The sequence below is a fragment of the Crassostrea angulata genome, chromosome 5, assembly GCF_025612915.1.
Source record: "Crassostrea angulata isolate pt1a10 chromosome 5, ASM2561291v2, whole genome shotgun sequence".
Lineage (NCBI taxonomy): Eukaryota > Metazoa > Mollusca > Bivalvia > Ostreida > Ostreidae > Magallana > Magallana angulata.
The window spans coordinates 14,835,556-14,859,338 of NC_069115.1; the positions used below are offsets into that span (position 1 = coordinate 14,835,556).

Genomic DNA, 23,783 nt, shown 5'->3' on the forward strand with positions numbered 1-23,783 from the left:
ATTATTGCATATAACTGCAATGCATGTATTTATAATACTTATCAATTCCTGTGAACATAACGTATGTTTATATTTGTAACAGGTTGAAATCAATAAATATGATTACTACATGGCAGTTTAGATCTACATATATTTGAGTTCAACAGTAATCCTTAATGTGAAGTTTTCTTCTTGTCAAGTAACATAGGGCAACAAAAGTTACCGAAATAAAATTATTCTTTAACTGTGTCTTTTATTAAAATCATACAGTTTTACACTGACCTCGGAAATTCCTTAACCCTCTCGGCATTTACGGTTCTAAAAAAAAGTATAATTTAATCGAGTGGAAAATATTTCTAAATTCGGAAATTTCAACATTTCGAAAAGAAAAAAAATTCTTCCAAATTTCTACTAGCATTGATTTTAAAAAGCTTTGCCGATTTTCATAATTGATACTGGATATAATGTTGAGATCGAAGGGCTGTTTATCTTATTTTAAAGGAACTAGGGTGCAGGCAAGTGCCCTGTTTTTGAAAGTGGGGCGGGGATAGACACATCAAAATATATTGATAAGCATAAAAGAGCGGGAGGGGGGGGGATAAAATATGTACAACTTCTCAAAATCGAAAACTCCATATCCGGGATAGGGGGGGGGGGGGGTTAGCGTACTGTTTACTGCACCTGTAACTTCAATTGTTTTCAATTCCACTCCTAAAAGGGGATGGGGGCAACTTCATGTTCATAAACATTTTTTATATGTAACTTAAAAAATGTTTGCTCCGAGGTGTCAGCCCCCCCCCCTCCCCCCGGCGATGCTACGTGCCTGAGGTGTACCGTCCAAATAACAGTACGTGTTGCATGTATTGGAATAAATAATAACAATGTGTAGTCTGAACTTGCACAACACAAACATTTTTCTTAGACTGAGATTAACACAGTAACAGTCCTGCAGTAGGTAGTTATTTCGTCTGTGATATTAAGTTTTGTTTTCTGTGATGTAACATAGAGGAGTCATGTTCTTTAAAGTTTGTCCCAAGTTATTGCTTCCATCAATTTTTGATGATTTTTAATAAAATACACATACCTGTGAAAGAAATACAATTGAAATCGATGAAAGGGAATATATCCAAGATATCTTCATTGAACAATTATCCATTTTCACTCATTAAATTTCACAGGAACGAAAACAATTTTCTTACGGAGATTTGTAATGGGAAATGTTTACATCTTTTCTCCATTCGGAATACACTCGGAATACATCGCGCAATTTGTTAACATTATCATCCGGGCTTTTTAATGGCTGATCAAATGCAAAATCTCCGTAGACTTTCAATTTTTGGATGTGTATTGAAACCTGAAGCGGTAGAGGGGGCCTTTAAAAACAGAAAATCTGGACATTTTTCATATTAGTGGATGAACGTAGTTTGAGCACAAAGGTATTTACTATTATTGAAATATCAAGCAAAAAGTGTTGGAAGCAAAAACTCGGGACAGAGTATAGTAACATGTACTTGTCAAACCAAAGGACGGGTATCTTTCAAAAAATTGAAATACCAGTACAAGTTTTTGTTTTCAATGGGGTTTTTTTCTGTTAAATGAGTGTAATTTTGTCATTTAAAAGAAGTCTCAAACAGGCATTTTAAATTTTGAATTAGAAATATTGATTCGCAAAACATATAATTAAAAAGTAACCCATAGCTAATCTACTTTATAAAGCTAGATATTCCTAATCTAACAAACACAATTTAGCAAATCAACTTCATTGCATTTGTATTTGTAATACATGTAACTAAATGCATATAAAAGAAACTATAACTCAAAATAACGAAAAAAAGTTATCATAAAAGCTCACTAGCTCAAGTGAGCTAAAAACTGGGAAAATAGTATTTAACCATAAAACTGTGTAATGTCACGCGACAACATCGAGATTGTAGGTTTTGTTGTTGAATGACTGCAGTTAATCATAGCTGACGTCCACTTTCGTTAACTTCAAATGAATTCAATGTTCAAGTTGTAAAAGATATGAAAAACAGCTTACACTAATTATCTAATGCAAGATTTAACGAAAGTGACATCATCAGCATTCACTCCCCTACTAATTCTAGATAACGAAGGCTGCTAGAGCAAATGTTGAATTGCTCAAGAACAAGACTCAATGAGGGATGAAAGGCGACCTAAAATTGGATAATTAACGTTTACCTGTATGACGACAGAGGTCTGACATAACTTTAAGACATCAGCTCAAATATCAATTGCTGCAACATTTCTATAATTTCAGAACTTACTGTATTAAGGTTTTGGTTTTTTTTTGCAATATACAAGTAGTCCAGCTAGCACTATGATGAAAATTATTGCAAATACTATGGCATACTTGTGTGTGGTAGGCTCGATTTTACAAATTCCACTGCAAAACAAAAATGCTATACATTATTGCAACTTTCAACCAACGCACTATTGACTATGAACTACAAATAATATTTATCGTAATTAAAAAAATTCTGACAAGGCTAAGATTATAAAAACCTTACTCCCAAGATCTTTATTCCTAAGATCCAAAACTTTCCGCAATTTAAGATATAGTTTTCTAATGCTGTTATTTATTTTTTCATGAAGCTGTAAAACATTTCGACACAGTATATTTTGTAAATAATATATACTACCTGAAATGAATATTTGGTCTGCAGTTTATACGAACAAACACTAATTTTTTTTTAACATACATGAAATTATGTCTTTTTAGTTAGAATACGTGGATTTGTAAACTCTTGTGTGGTCTTTCAAATTTTAATTTTGTTAACATTTATTAGTTATTGGTATAAATACACGTCATACCATGTAGTAATAATGTTATTTTCGGCGCTCGTCACTGTCAATGTACTAATATCATTATTTTCAATCATGGTTGCAGAGTTTCCCTGAGAAAGGAATGTTTCTGCAGCATCTTTGGGGGTTTGGTACGTTTGGTATATCATCGTCTTCAATGTTTTCTCCAAACATTTGGAATCTACCAGTGATTTAGATATTTTTGACATCAAAAATCTAAACCTGTAGCTTTAAGATGTAAAATTAAAAAAAAAAAACTTCCAGATGAACGAGCTAAAAGATATAACTTACATTTCCAAGATTCGTCTGAACTGTATATCATTGGGCATTCGGGACAATTTGTATAGAGGTCAACAATAACTCTTCCTAATCCTTCTTCAAATACCGCACAATACTGACCTTGAATTAAGATGAAATAGTTTTTTTTAATACAAGACTGCCATGAATCCATTGATAATGAAACATTCAATAATTTAAGATGCATTACCATTATTTATTGTACAGATAATTGTGCTTCGCATGAAATTATTGAAATAATTATAAACTTTATGTAAACCAAATGCGAATATTTTCACTTAAAATGTAAAAAGAAAGATTTATATATTAGCTATAAATTTGTAGCTCAACGGTCAATTCGGGTTGACGGACTGTAAAACTGTAGTTCCATCCATACAAGAAACTGTATTATAATATTTAACAGGATGAATCGCTGCAATTCAGTCTATTAAAATATGACTGAATGGCATACCTATTCCATTCAGTCACCTTTCTAGACCATTCAGCTACCATTGAATTAACTGAGTGGCAGAGATTCATCCTGTTATTATTGCGCACAATAAGTTCTGCACGGCTTGGGACTTAGAAAACTAATTGAGGGAAATATTCTGTAAAAATTTGAATGGCAAGAATTATTTGGGACATTCTTTTTAAGATATCTTTTGCTTTTCTTGCCTCTTAATATATTTTAAACACATTCACCTGCCTCGTAAAATAAAATAATGTCGGTTGTTTAGATGTAAAAATGGTGACTCTTGACCCCGACTTCAATTTCACAGACTTCACTTTCTGAGGCCTGTTAGGGTATTTAGGAAACTTTTGAGGCAAGTTAAATGGCGAATCAGTAGTAAAATGTCTTTAATTAAAGTCAAAATACTCAATTAAGTCAAGATATATATATATATATATATATATATATATATATATATATATATATATATATATATATATATATATATATATATATACTTGAAGCTTGAATCCAATTCCATCTGTTTGTTATTTGTCTTCCTAAATATAAGAATGGTATTTTTTGAAAATATTCTCACTAATTTGCTAAGTGTCCGTCAACATTTTTAGCCACAAAATTCATATTTTGATGGCTTTATGAAATACTAGTAACAGTTTTGCTCAGGAACTCGAAAATAAATTAAAATAGCACAGAAGAGGCATAAGAAAAGACAAAACAGGCAGGTATAATTTAACTACTGCTGTCTTAACTGTCTTCCGAGCAATGAGAACAAGTTTTATATCATTTCTCTCCGTCTGCGCCTGATATTCCGTATTCTGACGTGTTAATGTATTGATAATTTTTAACAAATTATTCATTATTCAACCGACAAATTATAATTTTAGAGCAGGAACTGTCAGAAGTAAAAATTTTAGACTGCGAAAACAAAGGAATGACATCACAGCAATGTTTTAACACTGGTGCGTGCACGTTTTTTTTTATGAAAAGTGTTAATTGATTGTTCATTGGACCAATCATGTAGGTCAGCTATAACATAAACTAGTAATTACACGGTTGTCTCGATTTGGCGCCTAAAGCGCCCCCTCGTCAAGCCGTGTACATGTAACAACCCTTACTTGCACTACGGCGGAGATTAGTTTTGGTTTGTTTCTTTTTCAATATCGTATTTATAGTGATATTAATAAATTAATATGAGGAACCGGATGTGTTTCTTCCTTCATTAACATGATTTGCCGTGTTTTATTATTTTGCTGATATGTAATGTAGTTTAATAAAAAAAGGAAGATATTAAATACAGTTTCAACCCATTTCACAGACAATACATTTTCAACGATTCTGAGGTTAAGCAACAAATTGTTCAATGCTATTTTCACTGCTGTGAAGATCACTGTTTTTTAAGGAAGGAGTCTTTTCTGGTTTTTGACTTGTCAAACGTAAAATCGATTGATTGTTCATTAAATCTAGATGAAAGGAAATTAAAATAGCATATTTTTCTTTCTTTTTTATAATCATACAACTTGGCATAGAAAAAGTAATTAATGTTTAGAATCTAAGAAGGACTATATTTTTGGCGTAATATTGGCGTAGGAAAATATTACATGTTTCGCAATTCAGAATTGCTGCAGATCAATGAGTCTGTTTGAGCATTTTAGAAACAATAACATTAATGTTGGATTTTTTTTACTAATGTGAACTAATGATATGATACCTATGTTTCAGAATTTGTTTTTAAAATATGATTTCCCTATCAAATTACATTTTTATAAGCTTTTTAAAGCGCCCATTCTATACACTGATTTTTATTAAAAAATCACTAAAATCAGTTTTTCTCTCTTATTAAACGGTCAATATATTAGTTTTAATTTTCTGTCAATTTATATCTTTATATAAAGTCTTCATTATACATAAAAATCAGAAATATCTTATTATTTGAAGCACAAAAAAATATTAAAAATGTCTTCAAAATTTAAGAAAATTAGAAGATGCGGGCTAAGCAATATCAATTTTAGTATAAATATTCATTCCAATTTAGTAGTATAAGCTGATAGACATTCTGATATTCTATCATTTCATTGAAGAATAAAATCTTCAAATCTTAAACAAATGTTAATGAACTACAAAGAGCTACACTTATTTTTATCATCCTTTACATTAAGGAAAAAGGTAGTGACCTTGACCTGACCTTTATGCGAAAACAAAAAGGTCAAATTTAATTAAACTGATAGAATAATTTGGTAATATGATCCGTTTGACTGTGTCAAAATTTCATGAATTTCTTATTATAAGAAGTATGTTTGATAATGAGAAGACTCCTTCCTTAAAGACAGGTTGTTCATTTGTATGAGGTGCAACCGTCGATCACAATCAAAATATTTTCGATCTGTTAACCCCATTTTTTTTTTTTCGGAGAGCACAACTACATTTCAGCAGCAAAATCGACTGGGCCGTCAGTTTTCGTTGAGAAAAAGAAGGAAAAGAAGCTAATTAGCTTAACTTGGCCTCTAAGCAACATCATCCATTTCGATTCAGCTTTTGACATAAAACTGTAACACAGGTATGTATCGACAATGATTCAGGCTGCATTCCAGTTTTATTGTTCTTAGAAATACTGTACATGTTTACGTGATTAAAACAGAATCTGGATGATGTAATTTTATCTTTTTTTTCTAGTTCTTAAAATGTTTTTGTTGTTAGAGATAAATTAAAGAGGTCTGATGATGGACTTAGAGTACAAGTTATTAAAAGTATTAACAGTTTTAAAGATATTTTATAATTTTCAGGTTCATATTTAAAAAATCGTTTACGTTCACTTAAATCCTAGATCTGTCTCTAAGAATCTATTTTGCATGATATTAATATGAAAAAGTAATATAAATTTCTGTTCACTTAAGCTTAACCTAACACGAATCTCCCAATTTAATTCACAGAATAACTTCTTGAAATGAATTTGAATATAACGTCAAGCATTGTTGTTTGTGTTCATATGTTGGGTACCATTTTTACATACCTACAATGGGACTCTTGGGAGAACATACTTCTACAAGGTAGCTGTCAAATTTAACACAATGGTACACCAATGGTTCTCCCTGGCATTCTGGGTAGACGTCACACTTCAAATTCTGGGATCTATCTTGTAAAGCTACATTACTCTTCGGACAGTTGTTTACTTTCTTGAGCGAGCTGGATTCACATTTGTTCTTCTGTAAATATTTTACATATGCGAAAAACCATGTCGCTCACCTGCGCAACATGTCTTTAAGGGAAATATATGTGTAAATACAACGGGACGCAATTATAAAGGAAGATAGTTGACATGCAGTCAATGAAGCGCATGTATGACTTTCGCAAATGATTTGCGGTATTAAAATGCCACATCTATCTAATAAGATACAGGGGAGGGGTTGCATCGTACATTAATACATTCATATGGCCGATTATGATTGTGTATGTATGTGTGTCAATTTAAAACTATTATAAGACATTCACGTTTAATGACAAAGTAACCGACATAGTATAAATGGTGTTTCTTGAACAGCCTGCATGTCAAATTTTGTAGTTCCTAGAGCAGAAAATATTTTGAGTAGGCATTAAATTTTAGCACTTTTTTTCGTCTGTTTGTGTACATGTATGTGTTTAACTTTTAGATTTTTCATATCATTAATGTATCTATTCAATAGTACAATTACCAGGAAGACATTACATCCTGCTTAATTATTTTTAATTGCTAGTTTCAAAACAACCGAACAAGCAAAATTTAATAAATAAATTGGAATTACCAGTTTTATAAATAGAACACTAATTTTGTTGACGAAGGTATAAAACGCATTGTCGACAAATCAGAAACGTCTCATGAAACTATTAAAAATTACAACGCATAACGTTATTAAGCTTATTTGGTAAATTTTTTTAAATATTAGGCATTGGAATTCTATATGAAAAACAACTCAATAATGTGATAATTCAGAATAAAACTATAAAGAATCATTTTTAGAGGAGATAAGATCGGGCTCCTTCCACCCCCAAATCCTCCACCTTTATTTATTAGGGGAAAAAATAATCTTAAATCGCTTACTTTTGGATTCGCCTTATCCTACCTTCGTTAATTGCCGTTGCAAAAAATGTAATTAATTTAATACTTGAAATAAAGGCAACTGTATATTCCAAATTTTGTAAGCAAATTAAAAAAATTGTCTGGAAAAAAATCTAAAACAGTGTTGACTTTAACTCTGATCCATGTTCACAAAGCTCTCAAGTTCAATCACGACGAGGCCGTCACAACCTTAATATACGCAAATCGATTTGTATTACCATATATTTACATTTTCCAGTGTCTTTGCCTGTGATAACGCTATACGTATCGATTTTGTACTATATAACTCATAAAGCCAAATTGAGCCAGCGGGGTTGGATTATCTATATATTCAAATATTTAATCGTACAATGGCTTAAAATTTTATAAATATAAGAAATAAGGAATCATTCTTTGAATATTATCAGGTGATAATTTCGGTCGGGGTGTGATCTAATCTATCATAAAGCCCTTTGGGCTTTATTGGATTTGATCATGCCCCAACCAAAATTATCACCTCATAATACTCAGAGAATGCTTCCTTATTCCTTATAGAAATGCAAATGCGGAAGTGTTGACTCAAATTCACGAAAAGATAAACTTGATTTTTTTCCCAGTTAAACCAGTAACTCTTGGCAATTTTTGTATATGCTCGTTATAAATTGAATGATTATTGTTTTTTAATTTCTTTATGACAATAGAATTTCCTAAGTAATGAATGTGATATGGTCCGGTCCCTAGCTAGAAATCAATTATATAACGCAGTCGTGCCTGTGCAATAAAAAAAATGTCTATGATTTTGTGTTGACAACATGTAAATGTGTTATCAGTAATGATAAAGAAGTTTATGTTGCTGCTATTGTTCACAGAATACATGCGGAGTAGGTTATGGATGCGGTGTAATTCGATTTCTCGTAAATATCAGAAAACGAAACATACAGATGAAATAAATAAGGAAGTAAAATATTTTAAATTTACATAACGTTCCCTAAAATAATACATAACTTATATGTAGAAACTAACAATTTTCTGCTCACAGAAGTGGTATTTTGCCTTCTATTTGAAAGAAAAAATTCTAGGTGGAGCCCCCCCCCCCCATAACACCCCGGCATAAGGGAGCTACATAATGTACATGTACCCTCTACTTCACCTACCCTCTTCCGCACTTCGCGTGTCACTGATCTTCGCTTTCAATATTTTGCCTACACATATATTACGCCACTGTTAATGGACGCTACGCAACTGGTATATCTTTCATAATTGGAAAGTTATAAATGAATTAGAAAGAAACGTCTTACCTTTGTATATCGTTTATCTCTATGACGAATGCTTATCATTTCCGTGTAAATGAAGAATGCAAATGACAGAACAAATATTTTAGTTACTGAAGCCGTAAAACATTCCATTGTTTTACAGCTTATAAACTAAACATCAGTCTTTAGTTTATATGCATGTAATTCAAGGAAGGTTTTCCTGTAATACAAAAAAGTATACCGGGACAAAACAGGAAACAAAGAAGTTCCATTAACATTAAAAACAACTGATTATAATTGCAACAGTTGGTTCAAAATCAAATATTCACATTTATATAATGATTCCTTTCATGAACTTTTAGAATATCGAACACGTTCAATTCTGTGTGAACTTTTTAATGACGTCATAATGATCATAGCAAGCACTAATCCCTTGTCGCTTGGATTATTGTAAACATAAAATCATGGTAATTTTAACAGTTCTGCACAAGTTTCCCTTTTTAAATGTAAATATAAATAATAAACAGCAATGTTGAAACGTTCACTGGAATATGAACGTGGTTGGTAAATGATTCAATCCTCTGAGAAGCCCTTCGTGATCCCGTGAACAACCAAGTTCTTTTTATCTTGCTGTTTACATGGATTCCTTCAGAAATATATATCTACAAACGCTGAATCCAGAAAAAAACAAAACCCATCTTAAAAATAAAAACAGGTTTACTACTCTATCATGAAATACAAACTACTATTTTTTTAGGTGCAGTGACAGTATTAAAAATGCGAAATGACAAAACTGATATTAAAAAAAAGAAAGAAAGATTGAATCAAAACAAAACAAAACATTCCAATAAATTTGCTGATCTAATCAGATAGTCTTAAAATATTACATACAGACCGGAAAATCCGGTCCTTTTTCTCGCTTCTTTTACAACAGTTGTGGAAATGGGGAAGCAGAGTAACAGCTGTCATTGTTGTTCTAATCAAAGCAGCCAATGACATTGGATACAAAATATCTTAACAGTTAAGTAAAATAAAAATTATTTGATAAAAAAATGCAAAAAATTCGAATCCTAGTTTTGACCCGATCAAACCTCTGGAAACGTGATTTGAACAAACATAAATACACTACTTGAGAATGCTTCCACACTTCTTTCCTGGCCTGAATGTTTTTTAGATTATGGATTTTGAAAGATTTGTCCATACATTTTTATATCTTTACATATATGAATGATGATTAATTTTATCATTAAAATTGCTATTATTATTGATTATCTAGATCACCATAAAAGATGGCTAATTCTTACCATATTCGTGACGATATGACATCAGAATCATTAGTCACGCATATAAAGGCCACTAGTAAATCATCCCCTCCTTACTTGGCTTTTACCTGTGTTACTTGGGTGTTCTTAACACTAATACAAATTTATTGCTGAGGTAGTTTTTACTTATTGCCTTACCCTTCATGTATTCAGAGCTGGAGTTAGGAAAACAATCCACGCGCTATCAATACCTCCAACAAGACGTATTCGACCCTCTTCTTTGGTTAAACGTGCCGATATGTACATGTAGACACTCGTTTCTTCGTATTCAATGTCCCCCAAAAATTGGAAATTTTCTTGTATACAATGCGTCTTATTGTGTGTCTGGTTAGAGTCAAAAGAGGAAGGGACTGATTTCATTTTAGAGGCAAAGAACAGAAGAACCAAAATGTGGATACCGATCACGAGTGGGGTTCAAGACAACAAGTGGCTTAATATATGTAGGTGTTTAGAAAATTTTGTTTTATTTGTTTGTTTTCATGCTATCAGTTTGTTTTCATGCTACCAATGTGGGAGGGGCATTTCCAACCAATCCTGCTGAATGGGGCCTTAGATGTCATTATGAATCCAATTTGTAATGCATGGACCCTGTACTCACTCCTCCATGATTACAGACATATGCATGTGAGCAGCCCACCCACATATATTTTGTTTCTCTTCTCCCTTCCCCACATATTCTACAAAAGGTAGAGTCTGTAACTCTGGCAAAGGAATACCCTGTGGTCTGTGTTTGCTCCAATGTCTTCTTTTTGGGAAACTTTTCAAAAACATAAAAATCCTTATCCTGGGGATGGGGGCAGAGGTAGCATAGTGTGCTTATGATTTCAATTTAAGAATGAAACTTTGCTTTGTAGGTTAGATGTAATGTTTGCGCAGCCAGCTCTCCGTGTGTAAATTGGAACCGGTCTAATTGTAAACTTACGACACTGGATCGAAATTTTCAGTTTTCGTCAGCTTATCAGATGCTACTTGGCTGATCCACATGAGTCTAAGAAACACACAACATTACAAGGAAAAGTTTTTAAAAATCAGTGATTCACTTTGACGAGACATAATTAAAATAAACCCGAATTTCGTGTAACACAAATTGCAGGAACGCAAGAGAGGACAAGTGCACTTATGGGCCCGGTAAAAAGAGATAAAAATGAAGATTCATATATTAAGCATATTTTTTGTATCTCACACCAACCTCAATGATATTTAAACCATAAGAGTCAACAACTTTTAGCGCTGAATTTAGTGTATATCAAAAGCACGAAACTTTACAACATAATAGGAGTCAGACAACATTCATGATTTTATTTAGTAAACTGAGGACCGGTGTTGTATAGCAGTTTTTCCCCCATAGTTGCTTCTCCCCCCGGAAAACCTACTATATAGTAGCCTTTCCCCCTGGGGGGAAAAGCTACTATATAGCAGCTTTTCCCCCATAGTGGGGTTTCTCCCTCACGTTTTTGGTTCAGATTTTATAAAAAATATTTATGGAAACCCACTATAACGATTAAAATCAATGTTTCTACACTACCAGGTTGTATATCTGCATTCATCTGTACAGGTTAAGTTTCGTTTTGCCGATTTATTATTTTTATAGACAATGCCGAAAATTGAACATGTGTGTAATGAAATAATACGTAGAACTTAATTAATTTAGGTACTGTATATTCTTTATTTTACGCAAGTACTTAATTCCACGATTCAACGGTTTTCCATCAAATCCCGAGAACATAAAATCGCGAATGTCGAAATTTTATCATAGTTTCATGAAGTTTACATATCTTCGAAAATTAAGAGCGAGATTTTAAAATTCGCGAGAGGGGCGATTTTACGCGGATATTAATTCCTCGCGTTTAATTAGGAGTTTACGGTAATTAATTGAAAAAAGTACTTGGTTTCACAAGATATACACTTACATGTATATGCATTATTCTGTGTTCTGAATTTGTAAGTGAAAATGTTTTGAGAATATTTTAATAAATCTATCACTCCGTCTGTCCGTTTGTGCAGATTTAATCCAGGCTAAACCTCTGTTTTAGAAAAATGTTGTTTCCGATGTTTCAGAGCCCAATGTTTAAAATCCTATCATAATGAATATAGTGCATATTCTTTAGGGTCCCATATCTCATAAACTAGAGATAACCACATCACCATATATTTACAGTGGCAGTGGTTAACCACTTGTAGATGAGTCCGAAAATTTGAGCCCTCAGGGTAGGGGTCCTCTATGTTTCAGAGCCCGATGTTTAAAACCCCATTATAATGATTGAATAGTGTTTTATAAGTGGGAGCCCGAATATCAAATTCTAGAGATGACCACGTAACCATATTTTCTCAGTGGCAGTGGTATAGCACTAGTATATGACCCTGAAAATTTTAACCCCCAGGGTAGGGGCCCTTAATGTTTCCGAGCCCGATGTTTAAAATCCAACTATAATGAATAGTGTATTTTTTAGGGCCATATATCTATAAAAAAAAATAGAGATGACAACATCACCATATTTTTACGGTCATTAGAAAGCAAAAACATCATTTGAAAATACACACTCACTCATATACTTCCTTATCAAAATGGTTAAAAATTACGTTTAATTCTGCTTTTCTTTTTACGAACAAAAATATTGAAAAAGGTACGCGGGTAAAATCATTATTCTTCAAAACATTTAATCAATTCATAAGATGACTAATGTTATAATAAATAACTAGATAAATAAATTAATAAATTTTTATTCATAAAAGTAGCAACCGAAAAGCAAAAATAAATAACCAACAAAAGCGCACTTGATATACGGCTTTTTTTACTTGCCAATTGATTAGAAGAACAAGCTTATATTAAAACAAATAAGTCAGCTCGTCACAAAAAATGTGTTAGTTTTAATTTTTAATTACCCTTATTTCATTGTTCGAAGAAAAAATATGGTATACAAGTAAATCTTTATTGCAAAAATATGAAATAAATAGTATGATACGATTTTTAGGTAAGTGAATAGTACATGTATATCATTTTTTATATTGCATCGTTTACAAAATTGTATGTTCATAAATCACGTTGCAAAATAAAAAGCGGGAAATTAGCACGCGGTGAATGATAATATATACATAAGGTTAGTTCAGGCTCCATTTCACATTTTCCAAAGTAACCAGCAAAGATACCGACTTTGTTCTGGTTGTAAAGTTACATTTTTAAAAAAATGTTTACATCATAAAACCTCGCGTTTCTTAAAAATGTGCTTAAAGACATGAATATGAATATGCGTGACTTTAAAACAAAATTGAAAATACTAACTTTACATATGCCTTTAATACACAATCAATTATAATACCCCTTACCCATGATTTAGAACCCCATCAATAAAAGTAAAACATTTCAGTTTCTCATCATATCATTGCACCCTTTCTCTCGTTTGATATTTAGAAGTAGAAATATACGATTATATTTAAGATCGTCATTTCTAACGGTATTCTTATTCCCTTCCTCTACACAATTAAGTCAAGATTGGTCAGTTAGTTTCCTGGGAGGAGCTTATACATAGATAATAATACATGGGAAAATTAGAGTATTTTCACTCAAATGTATTCTGACGTGTTCTGTGAAAAATGTCAATGTCATAACGTCGAAGTCAAAACTGTAGATAAGCATCAGGTGTTCCAAAAAGGTGTAACAAAACGTGAAATAAATGGTGATGACACAGGAATGTTATGAAGGCGCGTGCCTTTGTTCATATCAGAGGTGAAAAAACCCTGTATTTTATTCTATGTATTAATAAATGCCATAATTATCCTTTATTATGAGAAATTAAAATCATATCAGTTATTGCAAATTATTGCCACGAATGGTTCGCCATAAACATGACCGGAATTTTAAAAAAGGGGGAAAATCTCCTATATAGTAGGTTTTCCGTGGGGGTAATATGGCTAAAAAAAAGGGGAAAACCCACTATATAGTCAGCTTTCCGTGGGGGAAAAACTGCTATTTAGCCATTTTTCCGGGGGGAAAAACTGCTATATAGCCATTTTACCGGGGGGAAAGATGGCTAGGGGGGAAAGGCACTATATAACACCGGCATTCATTTCAAAGCCTTTGTTTACTGTCAGCCTTACCGAGTACAAACCTGTGGAAAAGACAAAAGACGCATTATACATTTAGAAAATTCCTGTAAAAATTTGAAGTTTGTACAACATTAGGCTAATACCTAAAATAAGAAAAATGTATGAAATTGTCAATTTTCCTATATCAGTTAAAGCTATTACCTCCGTGACTGGAATAACATATTTTTATCAGTCACGTGTGCTTTATCCAGGTAGTCTTGTCAATTAAATGTGCTCACTGTAAAACACTTACAAGTTTAATTCTCTTTTCATTGATTTTGTATGGTCAGGAATGTTTGTTTGATCACTATGGTAATATGCAACTTCAAAGTTTTATTCTTTTTTTGTTTGTTCAAGACATAAAATAATACATAAAGTATAATTCATCAAACGCGCCAATCGATCCACCAGTTTAAGCGCACTTATTCTTTCTTCCTGTTTTTATTTTATATTTATATTTCCCAAATACAAATACAATTTGTTTTCTGTATGCTAGGATGAGTTGTGTATTCAATGAACTATACCACACTTTAACTAATCTTTCTCTCGGGGGTGGGAGGGGGGGATGTCCCCTCCCTGATGGTATGTGCCTGATGGTATGTGCCTGATGGTAAGGTTAACTTTGCAAAAAAGCCCCCCACCCCCCTGGTTACCACGCCTATTAAAATCTATCTATCTATCTATCGATCGATCGATCGATCTATCTATCTATCTATCTATCTATCTATCTATCTATCTATCTATCTATCTATCTATCTATCTATCTATCTATCTATCTATCTATCTATCTATCTATCTATCTATCTATCTATCTATCTATCTATCTATCTATCTATCTAAACATCTATCTATTTATACATATATCTATACATCTATCTATCTATACATCTATCTATCTATATATACAATGTCATCTATCTATACATCTATCTATCTATACATCTATCTATACATCTTTCTATCTATACATCTATCTATCTATACATCTATCTATACATCTTTCTATCTATACATCTATCTATCTAAGCATCTATCTCTAGATCTGTGATATTATATGCAACAACAAGTTTAATTATTGAACTATGATATACTGAATTATTTTTGTTACTCTAGTGATACCTTTATCTTATTGCTCCGCGCCCTCGATTTCGACGCCCCATGAAAACGATATAACCAATGATACGAGGTATCTCTGATGTAAACAACTTGTCGCATATCTGATGACGTTAATTTTATTGAGAGTGTCAAGATTTCACTGAGTGTCAAACTTCAACAAAAAAAAATTTAAAAAATAATAAAGAGATTCATTTAATGGTAGCTCGTCAACATGTCGTACGTTGTAAGCAATTTCAATTTTGCAAATCTTGGATATTTTAAAGACATAGACTTCAAACAATTGATTGCAAATCAGGAAAGTACGAACACTCGGAGGAATACAAACCGGGCTAAACGTTCCTGGGAGGAATGGACAGTATGGAGAGGAGATATTCCAGGTTTAACCGAAATGAGTGTTGGGTATTTGAATCATTTTCTGTCGTGTTATGTTTACAATGCAGACGGATGGACGGGTCTGAATATCCCGCTGCTATTTTGTACCAAATTTGCGCGGGCCTTTTAAGATACATGCGGGACAACAAGGTTACCGATATGAACTTTTAGGAGAATAATGATAAAAGATTTTAAAACTTTAGGAAAACACTCGATGCAAGGATAAAAGAAATATCGTCGCAAGGAATCGGACTCAAGAAAAAACAAGCAGATCCTATTTCGGCTGATGACGAAAATTTATTGTGGGAAAAAGATTTGTTAGGGGGTGCAGCTTAAAAATCATTGTTAAATACAGTTTTCTTTTCTGTAATAAATCATCCTTATGGAAAGGAAAATAAAAATTTGCAAAAATTAAGGGCTAAATATGTTCCAAATTTGAGCTAATTACATGTACGATATACTAATAAAGCGGGTTCGTTATTCCATACATGTATCTCGTAGAATGGCAATTTCGTACGATATAGCTCTGACAGGCATTGCCAGTCTATCGTAAGATAGTATCGATAACGAGGTTCTTTGTTTGAAGCAGCCATTTTGGATGCATGTTGTCAATCCTACAAAGATCAATATGTTTGTTGTGCAACAGTTCACGTGGTAATATAATCTATGAAACATGGAAGATATATTGACCGGTGCCGTAATTGTAAAGTAAATTGATGTTAAATATTTCAATGCGTTGTCATTTTCACGGTGGTTTTCGGTTGTTTTGATTTTCGTTTCATTTTGCTTTTTACCTTGGGGAACGATTGCCTGTATTCAGTATCCTGGTATTTGAAATTTTTACGTAACGAATCAAACATAGACTTCGGTAAATAGGAGGTTGATTGTTTAACTGCGTAAATGATAAAATCTTATGTATATAAACAACGTACTAAAAACATTTCATTCAATTGGTAAATCGGTATGATCTCTGAGCAATCGTTGGGGTCGCAATTGTAATCAATTCAATGTGGTTTGTTAAAATGCCAAACATTTTCTCTAGTCTATTCATTTTAACCATACATTATTTTCGTTGATGGAGGTATGTAGGTGTTATATAATTTTAAAAATAAAAAATAAATTGTGCTCTTTCTGGTAAAGTGCATTTTTTCTCTGCTTTTATTGTTTATTAATTCTAAGTGAGTGTCAACAAGAACGGGGGGCGGGGGAACTTTCGTTGAAATAATCGACCGAAAGAGAATTTGAAGAAACCATGTATTCCGAGTTTATAATCGTGTAAATTAACTCCAAATTTGAGACAATAAAACGAAATCGATGTTTTTGTAATTGAAAAGACTTTTTTACAACCTCAGTTAAACCCTGAGATTAATCACCCGCGACTTTTTTATCTTAAGAGGTTATAGATACGGTCGATGCAAACACATACCGTGCAATGAAAATTACAACAGATATTTAACAAATTTCATGTTGATATTATAATAAGTTGGTAACCTGTATTTATAAAAATAGTTAATAGCTCTGTCAAATTAATGCAAAACCGGTTGTTTACAGTTCTCTTCAAAATTAGGCCTAAAAAGATCATGTGATCTACCTAAGTGTTGTAATTGGGTCATGGGTCAGACTAATGTCTACAAAATACACAGAAGTGCATAAACTAAGTGTGTGTCACTTGGCTAACTCAATTATAAAACATTTTATCTGTATAATGTATTAATTAATACGTTAAAAAAATGAAAATAAACAAATTGGATAAGTTTTTAAAAGTTGCTTATAATTTTACGACTGACGCTAGAATGTTTAGTGATCATTAGAATTGTCTTACTGAGCATTACAATCAAAAGGATGATGTGCTATAACTACTTTGTGGGGTTCCTTCTCATTTGATGAATTATATGAAATCTGCAACATTTTTTGTAGTTTTCAAACAAGTAAATAAAAACGACGTCTAAACAGATCTAACAAATTATAATTATGAGGATATCTGCATTATCATTATTCTAAAGAAACCTTTGCAGCAGAAAATCATCTTGGTTTGTTGTTTTTTTTAGGAAAGAAGAAAATAATTGATGGGCCTTAGTACCAAAATGATACCTGTATGCCTTACGATACATTGAATTATATAGCTTTTTAACATATCATGTGACAACATTTTCCAGTCGAATGTTTTCAACGATCAACTAAGTAAGGTTATAAAACGTCACACAAGTTTACATTATTTAAGGGAAGACCACTTAAGTTTTTGACTATAGCCTTAGCAACTTTTGCCACAGAGTTCAAACACTTGTGTTTCCAGACTATCTGGCGATCCTCTGTCCATCGATCTTTGTTAACATTCACATATGAGCTACGAGCTGTGAAAATAAATGTATCTCATCGGCAAAGTATATTAATAAGGCTTAGCATCTTAAGTAAAAAAAATATATTCACTTAGCTGTGGAAAATGAATATTACACTAATTTATGTTCGATTTTGTTTCATAAATACCAATACACCAAACAAAAAATATTGCAGGTAAATGGTAACCACCTTTTCCAGTATTCTCATCATACAAAATAAAAATGTATTGCATGACCTCTGAGAAAAAATATTAATGACATAAAATATTGGCATTCTTTGTGTAGATTCAACATGTAAAATTTATGATTACACACGATTCCGGTAGGCCCACAATGGGTGCTGATTTTTAAACTAATATACGTCTTAGAAAAAGTATGAAATTGTTTATCTTTAAAAAGCTAATACTGTTCACATATCTGCAAAAACTGGAGGAAATAATATACCGGTGTTTTATATAGTTCATATCTCGGAATATATTTTCACCCCACCCCTTTATCAAATATCGAGTCTTTCAACAGACAATTAAGGTAATAACTTGGCTAAATATTAAATTTTACCGTTCTTAATTATTTAAAGTGTATTAAATCAAAGTAGTTCTCTAATGTTGCTCAGGTGAGCGATGGGGCCCATGGGCCTCTTGTTTTAAAGAATAAATGTCGGATATTAAAATCATGTAAAATACATAAAGAAATTCGACTGGTATGTCCGGTACCCGCTCTTTCATCTTTAGTTGTAAGATTTAAATGTTTAGGAACTACAGTTAAAAATGATAGCAAAACTAAAGATATATGCTTTACAAAAAAATGATTTTACTTGTAATGATTAAAGCATTAAATTTGTTCGACCATTCGAATTGTGCACACAGATGTTAAAAAGTTACGTGAGTTTCTGATAGGCACCTCTATAATTTTTGGAAATAAGGTTTTTGAACAATCTGTTGGAATTTGCAATGACCATTACTACTATTTGCGCCTCATTCATAGTAGATTTATTTTTGTATTTAACTGAAGAAAAATTTACTTTTAAAAAAATGTACCTGACTAAAATAAATCACTTGCTTTGGCATCAAGGTATATCTACGACGTAATTTCTCTGGTTGATACAACAACATTGTTATTAAATACAATGCATGCTACGGAAGCCCATTCAGGAACAATCAAAAATAATTTTAAATTTGATATCACGAATTTTTGAACTTGTTAAAACGAATTTTAATCGTTTTAACAAATAGTTGAATCTGTAATAACGAATCAAATTTGTTATAACAAATATTTTAAGTATAAATATGTGAATATGCAGAATACCAGATGCAAAGTTTTACATTATATATATATATATATATATATATATATATATATATATATATATATATATATATATATATATATATATATATGAATATCAAATATTCGTGGAATTCAAATAAATCAACAATTTAAAAAATAATTAAGCCCCTTGCGAAAAAATTGATAAGAAATAGTTGAAACATGTCAAACTTAAGCATTTTCAAAATCTGTTTGATTTTAAAGATGATAAATGCATTTTAACAACTCTTAATAACTTGGCGTTGTACATGTCTTTTGATATTTGTATAAACAAAATCTGTTGCATTTAATTTATCTCACGTACAAATGACAATAAGGTTAGAAAGTGTTGTCAACAGATACCTTTTTTATTAATAGATACGCGTTAATTTGTATTTGTAGGAACTGAAAAGTAATTTGAATTTCGTCGCTTTAAACAGTAATTATTATGATAACAATTACACGTAATCAAGCTTTGTCAATTACACATTACTTTCAATTACACCAGAATTTGTTATCAATTATGAACAATTACAATTTCAAATTACCATTACCACATCCAGGTTTTGAGTAACCAAATTATTGCATGTTCATATACAACAATGCTTTTTTTAATATTATCTATGAAAGAAAATAATTCTGATACATTTAATAAAAATGATATTTAAGGGTTAAAAAAGGTTTAAAAATTCCTTCAGGAAAACAATAAATCCATACATATTGAGTTTGATGAAAAAACACAATTTAATAGATTTTGCAGAAAATTCAAGCATTTTGAATTTAAACAATAAATTGCATACGGAACAAATACCACTTTTTCCAAATTAAAGATTTCTGATCCACTCATCTCTACATTTTTATGTAGAGCGAACGGATCACAACCGTATTTGCTTCGGAAGTTGCAAATAGCTAAAAGCCGAAAACCTTGAAAATTTTCCAGTCATAAGCAACAACAAAATTATGCAACATTAAATCATTTTTATTTGAGAGTTTAATTCCTGTCCGCTCCTCTACATATCAAACTAGATGCATATTCATTTCAAATAGAAAAAAAGGTGATGTAAAAAAATTAAGAAAATTCTTTGGACACAATATCTACAAAAATGTGTTCAAAAACTAAAAGCTCATGAATGTTTAAAGTGTTAGTTCCGACGCTTGCGCAGAATGTCATCTAGTAGTTTTTTTAATAACAGAGTGTAATATACATTTTTTGCAACATTCTTATAAGAATGCTTTACACGTCTAAGAGAGAAAAAAAAAGAATTTGCAATTAAAAAAAACGTGTAAAATATAAATCATAATTAGAAGGAAAGAACTTAATTTCTTTGATGTAAACCCTACTGGAATTTTAAAGAAAGAAAAAAACTTGTGACAGTTTTATGAATATTTTGCCTGTTCTAAAATGATTATCAGTAATATCATCTAGTATCTAGTATGGTATCCAGATAATCTAGTATGGTGCATCTTGTTTAGAAAAATCTTTAATTCCCACACCCATCATATTTTCATATTAAGATTGAAGCACCTTTTGTTGTTTTTGATTTTTTGAAGGAAGACTGTCAAAGATTTTTCTTTTTCTATTCATTAGTCATTTCACCAATGGGACCCGTCCATACCATCATGATTTTAACAACTTTTACACTATCTTAAGTTGCTTTTACACAGTTTTAGATTTTCTGTCCAAATTGGTTTCAGACAAATGCTGCACATTTCATTCAATCGATATTTTCTTTTGTAAAACAACTGCTCCCATTTTATACCAACCCTAACACTAAGGATCTCGATTTGAACAAAATTTAGTCTACATTACCTGATGATATCTTAGAAACGTTTCAGCCTTTCTGTCGAAATGATTTTTTTTGGAATAAGATTTAAAAAGATTGTTGTCGATTTATTTTTGAAGACAACCCCCTCCCCCATTCAAGCTCAACTCTACTACAGGGGACCATGATTTGAACCAACTTGAATTTACATACCTGTGGATGTTTCCACACATGTTTCAGCTTTAAGGACAAATGGGATTTGATCAAAATATTAGCCTTTATGAACTCTAATGTAAAAATGCAATCCCCATTTGAGATACACCTGAGGATCTTTATTTGTAGAATTGAATCTTTGCCTCATGAGGATGCTTCCACACAGTTTTAGATTATCTAGGCAATTACGAGTAATATATATCTTTCAATTTTCAAGATCATAAAAAACGTATTCGTCAATATTTAGGAAATTTATTTTTAAAAAATAGTGTAAACTAAATTTCATAATTGTTACAGCCGTTTATTTTTACTTTGAATCCCCATCACCTAAGAATGCCTTTTGCCAACTTTAGTTTAAAAGATCCAGTGCTTGCAAAGAAGAAGTAAAAAAAAGACGAATGGGGGAAAGGACAGACGGACGCCGGGTAAAAATGATCACACAAGTCCATTAGAATTGAAGCTCAGGTTAGTTAAAATAATGATTAAACTCATGGCGCGGATATGTAAAACGCTAAAATTCAAGCAATATAAAAAATTATATACACACGATACAATACGATTTATCATAGATAGGATAGTGATAAATGAATGTTGTTGGTACTTTATTTTTTCTATTATGCATATACATGAATGGTCTAGTAATGGCACAATTTTATCTAGTTAATACAGCAGACTTGCATGCATAACGCATACACAAATATACAAGCACACAGTGTCACACAATGCAAAAGAAAAATTCTCACAATCTGTTAAGTGCAAATAATGAAAACTTTTCATACAGTGGTAACAACGTAATTGTTGACAAGCCAATCGTGTTAAATAGTTCGTGTAACGTGGGTGATCGTTCGTGTAACGTGCGGGATCGTGCGTGTATCAGGAAAATTAGCTTGCGTTTTTTACCGTGCGTGATCGTGCGTGAAAGTGCGGGTTTTTTTTCATTTTGTAACATTTTTTACGAAATGCCAGGATTTATTCTAAAAACAACGACAAGTAGTTTTTTTTAAACAATGCAACAGTGTAAATTGAAAACTTTTTTTTAAAAGAACATTGACAATTGTTAACATTCATGTATCATGTCAGTGCTGACCTTTTTAAACTAACTTCTCTTTCGTCGATAAATACATTTAGTAAGTATTTCAACAGTTTATTTAATCCTTTGTTCGCTCGAATTAGTTTTGCATACTTTTGTAACCAGCATATATCAAGCAGCTATTGTATCTTGACACATTATTTTAATCATATTAGCAGGAGAGAATGAAAGCAGTCAAGCTTTCCCATCCCCCGTTTTAAACTAAACAATTATCCCCGAAGTTTTTTTTTCAAATGTGAATACGATACGCATTTATCTCTGGTACATTATATACACATTCGGAAGAATTTCAATGTATTTAGAAGCTTTAGAATTTAGAATAAATAAAATAAAATCAATTGTGTACCGTAGATTATGAATGTATGGGATGTGTAAAATCGAAATTCTTTGGAACAAGGTAACAAATTTACCTGTATCTCGCATAAATAAATCTTACGTAGGGGAAACGGATTACATAAATATCAAATCGTAATATAAATAATTGTGTGTAGTTTATACATTATCTGAATTTTTTTTACTTAATTATCTTTATCTTATGAAATAAGTTAATATTCGATATGGAGACAAAAAAAATAATTTGTTTGAATCCTCCATAATATTGTTTACTCGTAAACAAAAAAACAGCGCATGCCGCTCTTCGAAAAAACACAGGCACATTGTAGTAAAAATGAAAGATATACGTTTCCGTAATTCTAATCTTAAAAATGTATTTAGATTTAGAATCGTTTGTTTGCGTGTTTTATCGTTATCGTTCGTGTATCGTGAAAATTTAGTAAGTTAGTGATCGTCCGTGTATTGTGCGTAATCGTTAGTGTATCGTGCGTGATCGTTCGTGTATCAGAATCGTGCGTGTCGTTTCTCAACAATAATGTTGCTACCAATGTGAAGCATTATTTTGTTCAATTAAAACATTGGCCAATGCTTCCCTGGCTCTTTTAAAGTCCTTACGAATAGTATCAAAGACGTTTTCTCGCTCTTTTTCTTGTTCTGTTGCTTCCCATTCAGTCTCTTCATGTTGATGTACTTCTGCTTCTATGTACATTTCATTCTTGTAACACTCACCGTTATTTTTGTTTACATTGACCATAATCATTGATAACAAATTTTCCACTTGTTCATCCCCCTCGTTTTCCTTAAGTTTATTGTTAAATGTAATCACATTTTTTCCACATTTGGCAAAAAGTTCTTGAAGACTGGGATGAAGGCATTTGGTATAATCGAAACATTTTTCGTCGATGTCTGAATCATCGATTGTTGTTAGAAGAACAATTAAAAATTTAAAGACATTTTCTCCAAACGATTCTACGAAAT

At 31.8% G+C, this 23,783-nt stretch overlaps 1 protein-coding gene across 1 annotated transcript; it reads right to left on the reverse strand.

Moving 5' to 3' along the window:
• Window positions 1-2,101: 2,101 nt before the first annotated feature.
• On the reverse strand, window positions 2,102-23,486 carry LOC128185126 (uncharacterized). The gene is made up of 5 exons (XM_052854803.1): window positions 23,421-23,486; window positions 6,558-6,750; window positions 3,094-3,201; window positions 2,812-2,983; window positions 2,102-2,383 (listed from the first exon to the last, which is right to left on the reverse strand). The coding sequence occupies exons 1-5, from the start codon at window positions 23,484-23,486 to the stop codon at window positions 2,269-2,271; spliced, it is 654 nt and encodes a 217-aa protein (XP_052710763.1). The 3' UTR covers window positions 2,102-2,268.
• Between the last annotated feature and the right edge of the window lie 297 nt (window positions 23,487-23,783).